Below are 12,327 nucleotides of genomic sequence, written 5' to 3'. Positions count from 1 at the left end.
CCCGAATCCAAAAATTCCTTATTGATTCTTAAAAAAAAAATTGTAGAAAATAGGTGAAAAATATGATTTCACCTAATTCCTTGGGGTCCAATTAGTCGAGAAAAAGTTGTTTAACCCTTTCGAAACTAAATTCAATCTAACGGTAAAAAACATCACTTTCCACGTATTTCGATTTTGTATCTGTCAACTAACTTGAATCTGATTTTTTTTTTGAATTTTCCTCACAAGTTATACGCATATCCATTACTAGAGTGGACTTGTATTTTTTTCAAGTTTACAACTTTGCATTAATAGCTGCGGAATTTATACATTTTTTTCATAACATTTGAGACTATTTTAGAAACATCAATATTTTTCTTCTAGATAACAAATTAATTTTAAATAGCCAAAAATTTAGATATGAAAATGAAAATTACAAGCATCTCTTCGACTACTCCAGCTGCACTTATTCCACCAGAAAACATATTGAAATGACGGAACAATCCCCGATATATTTTTTTCAGATAAGTGATGCAACTGTTAACAAAACTTTTCCCTTAAAATAAAAATCTGATGAGTGAAGCTTTTGTTATGAATTTTTGAATTCTACTGGACTGAACCACTGTTCTGAAGGGTTTACGTAGATTGTGAGACAAAAATATTTAGTCTGGGAAACAAAGCAAGGGTAACCACTTTGTAATTTTTTAGGTCGTTTTCTGTAGTCTTTGCAAAATGATAAAACTAATTCATTCCGACGTTATACCGAGGTAATTGCGCGAGAAATCGATTGCGCTTAGACTGAAGCCGCTGCAAACAGCGAATCAACAGTTACAGCCGAAAAACGAAATATTTCCATCCATTCCACTTTTCAGATATCACAATGCACCGTTGAAAACTATTTTTTTACATTTAATGCAATTTTCGCGTTTACAGGCTTATCGTACTCTAATGGCGAGATGAAGACTAAATAGATCTTTCGTGGCTACGATTTTTGTATGTACCTTAGTTCCTTAATGTTATAAATACTCAAAAAGGAAGTTATGAGGATTAGAAAAATTTGTAAAATCATAAAATTTTAGTTTTTCTAATTTTTGTCCTTCAAGGAATAGTTTTGTTCATGATCCATGCTGAGATTTTTTATTTTTTTTTTTGTCTTCCACCTTTTCACCTTTCATGTCATCTGATTTAGTGCAATCACACCACGGTGTATCAGTTTTATTACAATCTAATGATACTTTAAACACAGTTATTGTAGGTGTTCCTGCAATCGTAAGTTCTGTGATGTCGACCAATTCATAGGATACATCCTTGAGACCAGTTCGTCGATCCCGTCTGCGAGTAACTTCACGTTGATTGTAACATTTGGTCATGTCTCGTTTTTTCCTATTCCTATCATGTATATGTCTATAATGGAGAATTGACAGAAAACAACAATACAAACCTGAACAAACACATTGCAATTTGTTAATCATTGAACTATTACTGATTAAAACATCAAATTTCATTACGCGAGGTTTCTAATCTTTCAGCATGTAAAAATAATTGCAAATTACTGTATTTACACGAAAATAAAATGCACCCCGTTTTTAAAGGGGGTCATTTCAGGATACAAATTTTTACACTAATAGAAGACGCGGCATTCAATCCCGTGCTGTACCAACTAAGCATCACCCAAGTAATCACCCATGACTCAAGTTGTTGATATTCACTATTCAATGAAACCCACATATAATTCATTCACTGAAATAGATGTTCAAGTATTGAAAATGTACAGTTAGAAGACTGATTGTTGTGCTCTCGATGAAAAAACCATTTGATGCTGTATTTCCATCGCTTTCACTAAATTATCGTTATACTTATACCCAACTACCCTCATTGTCGCTAGCCGTCTCAAGCCGTAGTAAGCATTAAAATATGCCTTCTAACATTTTAATATAATTTCCGGAATTTTTGTCCCTATATAAGACGCACCCGCATATAAAATTCACCCATATTTTGAGAAGTTAGAACAGCGAAAATAAGATTCAACTCATCCTCGTGTAAATATGATACTTTATGAAAAAACATACTTAAATGTGTTGTGCGTTCCAGTACTGACATTTTCTGGCCGGCCAACATTCAAACCAGCTTCTTTCAGCCTTACATAAAATTCGTCGTCTTCCAAACCCCAACCCCAGTATTTGTTCGACATTCCATTGACTTGTACAAACTGCTCTCTGGAAGGAAAATTGCGGCTACTATATCATTATAAGGTATGTTATCTTGTTCACAGCAAGCTTTCATTCAACAGATTGTATCATTGTCAGAAATACATAGAATACAAATTAATAACCCCCCGATCACAAGTATTTGATGTCTGTAACGTAAGTTGCGTACCTATTTACAAGTAAAATACCGCCAACGAAAGTAGGATAATGGTATCGCGGATGAAGTTCAGGTGAGGCAATGTGATAAGGTCCTTGTGCTGGGTAATGATACAGCAGTTCATCGTTCATAGGCAATAAGTCAACATCATGCATCGCTATGTAGTCAAACTCTTTTTGTACTTCCAAGAAACCTGCATTAATGAGCGATGCTCGATTGAACCTATAGTTATCAATCTGAAATTATAATTAAAATATCACAAACGATGGGTAACGAAAATTGTCATTCTGTACAGGAACTGTTTAATTACTTAATTGTATGGTTATACCTTACAAAAGAAGCATGAAAATACTAACAAATATTAATACCTGATTCACTATAAATATATGATACCGAATGTTCTGTTTACTAAGAAACTTATGCATGTGAGGGACAAAAATGAGCAATTCATCAAAGCGATCCCTGAATGGCACGAGTATGGCCAGACGATGCTTGCCACTTTTGATTTGATTTGTTCGCTGAACTTGTCTGATTAGTTTGGAAGGTGAACCTTGGATATCGCATTTACACTCATCTGAAATGAGATGAAAAAAGTTTACTTAATATTGCGACAAGGCAATTGATCAGAAAACTTTGGATTCAAATTTCCCTTGAATGAAGATATTATACGTGACTAAGTAATTTAAAAAGAGGAAGATGTTATAATAAAAATGAAGCTTGAGCGTACAAAGGCTAAGAATGCTTTCGAAGGATTGTGAGGTTAAAAAACCATAGCATACAGAACAAAGAAATGTACTTGTTATAGACATTGTCTTTATTACAATCTAAGAAACGAATTCATACCACAACAATCTTGACAATGTGATGAATGAAAATAAATTACACTAGTATTATTCTTACCTAAGCTAATCGGTGTAATACCGATTATGCAAGATGTGACGAAGGTGATCAATATGCATAGGAACAGGTACCGAACTTTGGAATTTTTCCAAAAAGCCTTCATACCGTCAACGCTGCTTCGTATGTACAGAAATTGTCAACAAAAATTACAAACCAATATTCTTTCAACAGATTCACCGGAAGAATGAGACATCTCTAGAGTCGCTTGTCATTCTTGACATCCCTGTTGTCAACCCGCAGCTCACATTTATCGTAAAAAAACTATTTTAGCTGCTTTAAGCGGTCCATCATCACAGGTCGATTGCATTCGCAATTCCACATGATCCACACTCCTGGCACACGCCGTTCACGCGTAGAGCCGCAATCACTCGGGTGTTCGACGGGTTCGACCCGTTGACAGGGCGACCAACCGACGGCAGAGCCATCATCGTGGCCATCATACGAATTTATATGTCGCCGAAGCTTTGCTTCAAGCGGCCCATATCTTGTTGCTAGGTTCACGTTCGCTTTCTCATGTATGTTCCGTGTTCCGTGCAAAAAGCAGTACGTAAAAGATGGCTGATGCTAACGCATGCGCACAAAAAAATTTTTAGATGAAAAGGCCTGTTCTATCGGTTCTATCTTAGGAACACGAGCGCTCGTGGTTGAATTTTTAACTAAATAATTTTCTCCACTTTTGGCTACCACGTTTTCAATACTTGCTCCCACGGTCCACGAAGTATAGATACAAGGAGTCTGAACGTAATGTTGAACGAATGGTCGTAATTTAGGGGACAGATTTTTTTGCCGGTAGAGTGCGCCACTTTTTAAGAAGCACTCGTTTAAATTCTTACGCGGGAAGTCTTGTTGCTATTGACACCTCTCTGGAAAAAAATATTCTGAGAAATGTGGAATTAAATACAAAGTTTTAGGATTTACATTTAACTTTTCTCTCCGTAGCACTTTTATTAAAACATTTGACTAGAAAATGCCCCCGCATTATTATGAAATTGTTAATTATTTTTTTTGTTAATTCTTTTTTATGCTCGTCACAGCCAACACAAATTGATATATTTCTTGTCGTATCGTCATTTATATCAGAGATTGTTGAAGAATCATTATTTAATAGCAAGCTACAATTGTTTTCATTGTCGTCATTAGTATGTGATTTTGGCTCAGCTTTCTTCCTCAAATGAACTTTCTGGTATTCATACACATATACACTACCATCTTTTAAAATCTCTCGATCAGTTTTAATCACATTCTCTGGATTAAAGTGTAATTCGCAAATAAAACTGCTAGCTTTTAATTCTTGTCCCAAAGCTGAGCTCCATTTACTACGCAATTCAACATCCTTAAAAGTAATATATATTTTTATATTTAAGCACATAAATAAAAATATTTTTCAAATATTAGAAAACTACATAAATTTTAGAATTATTTGTTAATAACACAAATTTTCAATATTATTTTGAGGTTACTCACTTTTGGTGCTTTGAATAAAGCTACTTTCTCTACATTCTCACTTGCCTTTCGGCCACTAAGACAACCATGAACAGCACAACACCTACCCATTGTTTTCTTAAAATTAATTTTAAATAGATAAATTTTTATTTTATATTTAATTTAATTAATTTTAACATTCGCGAGCTAGTATATGGTGTATGTTTACGTGTAATAATAATAATAACAACGGTACGTCCTGAGTACTTGCGCAGCCAGTGGCAGAAAAGAGAACTATGATTTAGGTTTATTATTGCGTACATTAATACTATGAAAACCCCGATACCGTTCAGACTCCTTGTATCTATACTCCGTGCCACGGTCTTACATATACAGGTCTTGCGACTCAATAGAATTCCAATGGTAGAGAGTGGCTCCTCTGTTGAAGAAAAATCCAGATGGAGCTGCGATCGAGGGATGCATCAACATAACCTACAATGTTTGAATAAGCCTTTGACGACTGACGTGCGTGTTCCGTATCGTGTTTCGTTCACAACACGGTCAAGACCGTGTCCTTGTCGCACCGGGCATCCCTCGATCGCAGCGACGCTAGCGGCTTGACACGTTAAGAGGCCCACGTCGAAACTCAGAGTCGCAAGACCTGTATGTAAGACCGTGCTTGCTCCATATGCGTTCGGTCTCCTTCCCTCTAGTCTTCCTGTTAGAGTCGCCTAATGGGCTTTAGTGTGACGACCAAAAATCATCGTGCGCATGCGCCGTTAGAGATGATCCAACGGTAGAGTTGAGAACTTATTGCAGAACATCAAAGAGTTACCGATTCGACATGATCCTGGCTGCATTCACCTTCCGAGTAACATAGTCTTCGCAATGGCAAGCCCAAGCCAGTAGTCCGGTCAATTTAGACATAAAAATAGTGATCGAAACACAATAATTCCGACAGAGCTGAATTTTGGTAGAGACCTTGGATTTACCATTATAAAGAAAAAGAAAGAAGTCCCCATCGATACCATGTGTGCTAAAAAAGTTATTCAAGGTCAAAGGTCAAAATTTTCGGTTTTTTCGATTTTTCTCGTTAACGGTTAATTTTACCAAAAAATAGCTCAGACCAAAATTGTAGATCATAAAATTATCCACAAAAATGGTCTGTGTACTTTTTTTTCTAAGAATTATCATTTCTGAGATATCGCGATTCTAAAAGTCGAACGAGTTACATTCTATATAATATGCACGCATATTATACATGTCACGGACATATTGTAACGTTCTTGGAAGTTACGGAAATAAATATGGATCCGCGAGTTTGATTATCAAGTCAAAATCAAAAGCGTGAACAAAATGTTGTGAAAAAGCTTTAATTGCGAAATATGTGTTTCTCGTTTTAAGTCTGAAACAAGACTGTTTTTACAATAATGTTGGTTGACGCAGCAACCTTATTCTTTTGAAAGACATAAGAGGTTTATAAACGTCTTTTATCTATGATGACTACTAGATCATTAAAAAGGGGGCAAAACGGGTGATTTCACCCTTTGTAACACTACTCCCCCCCGAGGAAAAGAGTCGTCCCGACTCGGGAAAAATAAAACAATTATAAAAGTGATCTAGCATTCAGTGCTCAAAGGTGAGTTGGAGCTGTGGCTCTAAAAATTTAAGGACTCCCTTTTTTACTATCTGGCATTTGCCCACAGTCTCAAGGTAAACCACAGAAAACCTTGAGCAGATAGTTGAGCGTTAAATAATTTCAAAAATTTATGTGCCTTGTTTTATAAAGGTAAGTGTTATTAAGTGTTATGTATCTTCATGAAGGATTGTCCGAACGAAACAGGTTCGGGTGGAATCATCGAGGCGGGAACCGAAAATTCCGGGACCAAACAGGATAAAGGCAGATTCCTTTTTGAAAATTCACACAGGAAACAGGGAAATAGATGGGTGACTGATCCTAGTCTTCTTTAGAAACAGCACACCCTAGAGTTTTGGAAGGACAAATGTGAGTGATGGTATAACTAATCAAATTCACTAAGTGAATTTGGGAAAATGCACGAATAAAATAAATTGAATATGTATTCAAAAGAAAAGAAACGATCTTATCTGAATCATTTCCGTGTATTTCTTCAAAATAAGGCCACCAGTCATCCTCAGGAATCGGGGAAGATTGGAAGGAAAAGGCTGTGTCAAATAACCTGAAAAAGTGCTCACAAAAACTGACACTTAAGGTTAATAAAATGTGAAAATCAAGCAATCGCTCATCGACCTCGAAAAATAATCGTGGCTCTATTCACATTTGAAAAGAAACCAAAGCCTATCCGACACAAAACTCGATTCCAGAGAGGAAGTTTCTAGAAACTCTTAGAAAAAGAAAAGATCATTTCAAAACAAACAACTTCTTGTATTGAAAACATCAGTTCGTTGTTGTTTTCCGGCCGGCACGGACGACAGCTGGGGCTTTTTTCCCTACCGAAAATATTCCTTCCCAAAAATTCCCCAAAACTCCCCAATTTCCTCAGTAGCCTTGCCGTTGTTTGACACTTTGTCGATAAAGTGTCGGTCAACTCCGGCGACCAAAGAAAAGAGAGCGGTAGCCGACTGTGAGCCCGAAGAAGGTACTTGACCAGGACTCGACACTGATTCGCACAATGGGATCTCAATGATCTTTGGAGCTCCGCTGAAATCTGGCTCTTTCTTAATGGTAACAAATGTAAGCTCTTTGAAAAGTTTATTAATCAAAGGAAATAATTCAATTCTAATTTGAAAGATCCGAGAAAGAGCAAACCATCCTAAAATCATTCTCTCTTATTCATAGAGCAACGCTTGAAGCAAACGCTAGATTCGACGCAGAAAATCAAGCCGACCAAAACCCGACTTCGTCCAAGCGTCACCCCGCCTCGAACCTACAAAATGGAGACCAGCTACGCAAAATATTGATTGCAAGAATATGAATTTTAAAACATAACCTCTCATAATCTTTATGTTTTCTCAATAAAGAAAATCTATTTTATTATTTTTTTTATGTCTTTTACTTAATTAAGTGTATCCCTTAATAAAGCAAGTATAGGTTAACTATATGCTATCCGTATGTCAAGGAAGTACAAAAATCTTTAAGAACTTGATCGGCCGTAGCTTCTGCATTAATAACCAAGACAGGAGCCGATGTATAAGTAAAGGTTTGTTTTACTAGCCAATCTTCATGAACCTCATGAATAGTTCTGAGTAGCTCTAAAGAAATGGTCGATTCCTCCTTACGAGAATGAGAACTAACTCGAGCAAAAGAAGTTTCTGGGGAAACTCACAAATAAACAATCAAATCTACTCTGAGCTCAGACGAGCGAATGAGAAGATCGAAATTTTTCATCAATAAATGAGATTCGAAGTCGCGAAAATTACCTCACCTTCGACGAGCTTCTACGAAACAATTGCTACTGAATATCGATCTTTCCATCACCTTTACAAGCAATGAAGTCGTCTGAAGATGTCTATCTAACATAACCATTTGAGCGAAATGCTGAAAATAATAGCAATAACGATCTGGGTCCTGATACATCAAATCTAAGAGATTAATTCCAGTTACGTCTCGATATTCCTCAAGAGGTTCTAAAAGTATACAGACCTGGCGATCTGCTAAAAACCTCTTGGTGCGCGGAAACTACGGTGTGCTTGTCCTGGAAGTCGAGTTTCACCAAGTAACGGACCTGGAGCGCGGAAACTACGGTGCGCTTGTCCTGGAAGTCGAGTTTCACCAAGTAACGGACCTGGAGCGCGGAAACTACGAACCGCTTGTACTGGAAGTTGAGCTGCACCAGGAGCGCAGGATTAGGAGGTAGAGAACCCGGTACTCGAACTTTGCGGAGCGCGGTTCTCATACGTCCTCTCTACTGCGCGATTGTTTCCGGACTGAGGAATTTGGTTAGCTGATTTTCATCTATATAGATCGATGACGTCAATAGAGAAAAAATTTTGAGTGACGTCACTTTCTGAGCATCCGAACATCCAAACTTTGGTTCGGAACTTTAATACCATGTATGATGTATGATGTATAATATGACATGATGTGTAATGATTTTAGCTTTCGCATTTCAGACAAGAAATACGCACTTTATCTTTCCTACCGATTCCAGGCTCAAGCCGCTAGGCCCTTCAATGTTCAGCCTTTGGCTAAAGATATATTCCACAGTTAACGGGTCAGCTGATAGCGTTGCCGTTCTGTGACAGTTGGATGATAAAAATTTTCGCTCGTACCTTTCAAACGTGTGTTAAAATACACTCTAAGTTTTTAAGAAGCTTCGTTCCATCTCTCCCTATCAAAAAAAAAAAATTGCCGACAATCACCTTTTTAGGTTTTCAAATTAGGACACTGCGTTAAATACTGTCTCATATACGGAGCATCCATTTCGTCTCGATCAAAATTAGCGCATCAGTGATGTATTACAGTTACTCTGAATTTTTTTCCACACTAACACTTTTCGAAAAACAATTCTGCTTCTGCACCCAACGTGGATACTTCACTTGCGACTAGCTAAAACAGCGTTTTGATTCTATGCCCACGAAAATTCAAGATCGATAGGGCAAATGAAAAGTTGTTGGAATAATTATGAATATTAATGTTACGGAGTACATCGAGCGCGTGTCGAATAGAATCCCATTTCGAAATGAATAATTCTTCTATTTTCATATTATAGCCGTATTAATGTAGATAATCTACTTTGTCTCCTGGAAAATTATAAAATTTCTAGTATGCATCATTGCATCAATCACGTATTAATTGTAAATGGATCATATTGATATCGCACATGGACCGCATATACATATTATACTTTTTGGTCTGTGCATCATTATTACATCAGATCTATTATTATTTATGATCTACATATACATTCTTCTCTCGAGTACCTATACTTCAATTAAATCACTGTTTTTCTACGAATTTTGACATATTATTATGTCTATGAAATGAACACCGAATGAAATTTTTGTGTATCGCCATATAGACGCCGTATACCCGCCACAACTGTGCGAATATATTCGAGGCAATTCATTCCAACCAAATTCTGCAATGCTAATCTAACTGCATCTCAGGCATATCGACAAAAATAATGTTATTTGAATATGTGCACAACGTAGATACACACGATCAACTGTTAGAAGCCAGTTCTTGACATAAACAATACGAAAATATCCGAAGGAGTTACAATGAAGGGATGAATTTATAATATAGTGGTACTAGTGTGTAACTTATGTACTTATAAGTCTAACGATACTATAGATAACTAATATTTTTCTATTTTTCGTGTTTCAATTTACGTTAAATTTTCGGGGCTTGTTTAAATTCAATGCATTTTTATTGGCAAACTGAGACTTGCAGGATTTGAAGTACGATTTCTCTCAAGCTTCAGGAGTGTTTTGCTTCCAACATTCCATTGGTCTTTTCTAAAACAAGATTCTGACGTTAGCTTATCACAACCAATAGGTTGAAAGTCGTGATATAAAATTTTTTTGATCTTGCAGACCGTCGTTGAAGGTAAAATTTGTTTCATCGCCACTCGTTGAACAGCAACATGGAAATCCCAAAAAAAATCCGAGCCTTGCTCTCGAAATTGCTTAATGGTGAGCTCATGCTCATGCGACTGCAACCCACTACCTGCACATTTTTCGCACAACTACGTAATACGACGTAAGAGTGTCGAGCTATTTTTTCGTTTCAAACTGAAAATCACGATTAACAACCTTATTTTTTGATAATGTTAGTAAAATCTAAATTTTCGAAACAATTCCTACTTGGAATTTTTGAATTGACAAATTTACAGTAAATGTAATACAAATTTGCTCATTGAAAAATGAGAATTCATTCTGAATTTAATTTTTCTAATTATCAAAACGAAGTACTGATTCTTTATTCAATGTTTCAAGCCAAAAGAACGGAAATAAATTTCCATTTCAAGTTTTCGTATTAAAAAATGAAAAACAATTCTGCAAAATAAGAATTATTCCTACTTAAATTTCTTAGAGGATAAAAAAGAATCACTTATTAATTTTTCGAATCAAAAGATAATAATTCAGAATTGGTACTTTATTTCTACATTCAGGGAGATACTGGCTTGCCTATCAACGCTAATCTGTACTTTCAATGTAAAAAAGACTTTGAGCTTGTACGATTTATAAATTTATAAATAAATAAATAAATAAACGAAGAAATTCGTAATTTTAATTGTGTTTCAGGGGTTGTGAACTAGTCCCGACGAGCGGCTGTTGAACTCACGGGTCGAACTAGACCTTGAACTAGACGGACGCGTTGTCAACACGTAATTACACGTCACATTTTTACACCTCTTATTGACTGCCACTTTAATTCTATTCGTCAACTTGTTAAATTGCTGCACTTTGACGCCCAAGCACTTGCACTAGAGTTAAAGCATATTAAATAAACTGCACTGAAACGAGTCTAGAACTGTGTGGCTATGACTATTAAATTTTTTTTTCTACCTCTGTGAGTGCCCAGTGAAAATTTGATATTTTTTAACCGTGAGTTTTGATTTGTTGCTCTCAACGTGTCAAGAATGTGTTCAAAGGAATCCTCTTGCAATATGACGACAATATTGGGTATAAAAAAATTGATTTCAGCTTCTTCCAATAGTCATCAAAAATGGACTAAAAAAATTCGAAGGGGTTAACTTTGCTTTTTTGCCACTTAAGTCGACCCTTGGAAATCAAAAAAAGACATCGGAACGAGCGTGGGACCAACAGCAGAGGAATTACGAAGAAAATCTTCGTTTTTTAGCTGTAACTCTTAATCCATTGCTCGCAACGTGCTCGGACTGCGTGCAATCGATTCATCTTGCAAAACTACTTCAATGTAGTGCATCAAGGAATTGATTTCACATCATCCAAAATCGTTAAAATTTTCACCAAAAATCTAAACGGGTTATCCCTAATCTTTAAGCAAAAATTTTTAGTTGTAAATTCTGTACGCAAGGATTTCGAGAACGAAACGTTCAAGAAAACACTGTCGAGTCTATTGAGTGTGAAATTATTATTTGTAGAAAGTTGATTCTGAGATTTGATGAATTTTGGAATCGATACTTCCAGAGTAATTAGAACTTAGAAAATAAGGGGAGTTGGACTTGATGAAGAATGAGTTATAATCTGACTTGTTGGAATATGGAATACTGAATAAAAGTATATTTGTAAGAGGTGGAATAGATCTACATACTTGTAGAGAACGTTGATCAAAATATGTGTCTTTAGTCAGCGATTGATATCCATTGGGGAAATACATTTATTATATGCCACGACAACGTGATGCGAGCTGATACGCCCGCCAGGTCGACTTCAGTGGGTGGAGCGAATTGAGCCTGCTGCAGCAGCTGACGATGAGCTCAAAGACCTCGTTAAGATTTTAAAACTTTAAAAGTGATTACAGCAAGTTGTGCAATGCGATCGACTTGCTTGTTAACTGAATCGAAGAGTTTCAGTTTCTTTCTAAATTTTGGGTTATAGTTTTTTGTCTTGCTCCACCCGTTTCCAAAATCACCTACTTGCACATTTCAATTCCGGGAAGTCAGTCCTTCAGGATTTTACAAAATTTTAAATTGCATCAGTTTGTGTCAAGGTTTAAATAATATTTACAGTGCAGGTTTCGTCGTTTCGTAGATT

At 36.3% G+C, this 12,327-nt stretch overlaps 1 protein-coding gene across 3 annotated transcripts; it reads right to left on the bottom strand.

Annotated features, from left to right (window-relative positions):
• Positions 1 to 1,047: 1,047 nt before the first annotated feature.
• LOC107218868 (beta-1,4-galactosyltransferase 7) lies at positions 1,048 to 3,778 on the bottom strand. Of its 3 annotated transcripts, none has more exons than XM_046738115.1 (5): positions 3,244 to 3,778; positions 2,712 to 2,917; positions 2,356 to 2,579; positions 2,049 to 2,216; positions 1,048 to 1,383 (listed from the first exon to the last, which is right to left on the bottom strand). In XM_046738115.1, exons 1-5 carry the CDS (start codon positions 3,344 to 3,346, stop codon positions 1,095 to 1,097), a joined length of 990 nt encoding a protein of 329 aa, XP_046594071.1. In that variant the 5' UTR covers positions 3,347 to 3,778; the 3' UTR covers positions 1,048 to 1,094. The 3 variants fall into 3 exon arrangements, with proteins under 3 accessions (XP_046594071.1, XP_046594072.1, XP_015512384.1); XM_046738116.1 differs by having other exon boundaries at positions 2,049 to 2,213; positions 3,244 to 3,777; XM_015656898.2 differs by having other exon boundaries at positions 2,049 to 2,195; positions 3,244 to 3,761.
• Between the last annotated feature and the right edge of the window lie 8,549 nt (positions 3,779 to 12,327).

Source organism: Neodiprion lecontei, chromosome 4 (assembly GCF_021901455.1).
Source record: "Neodiprion lecontei isolate iyNeoLeco1 chromosome 4, iyNeoLeco1.1, whole genome shotgun sequence".
Classification (NCBI taxonomy): domain Eukaryota; kingdom Metazoa; phylum Arthropoda; class Insecta; order Hymenoptera; family Diprionidae; genus Neodiprion; species Neodiprion lecontei.
Note: the sequence above shows the minus strand (reverse complement) of the source record. Positions and strands in the feature narration are given on the sequence as shown.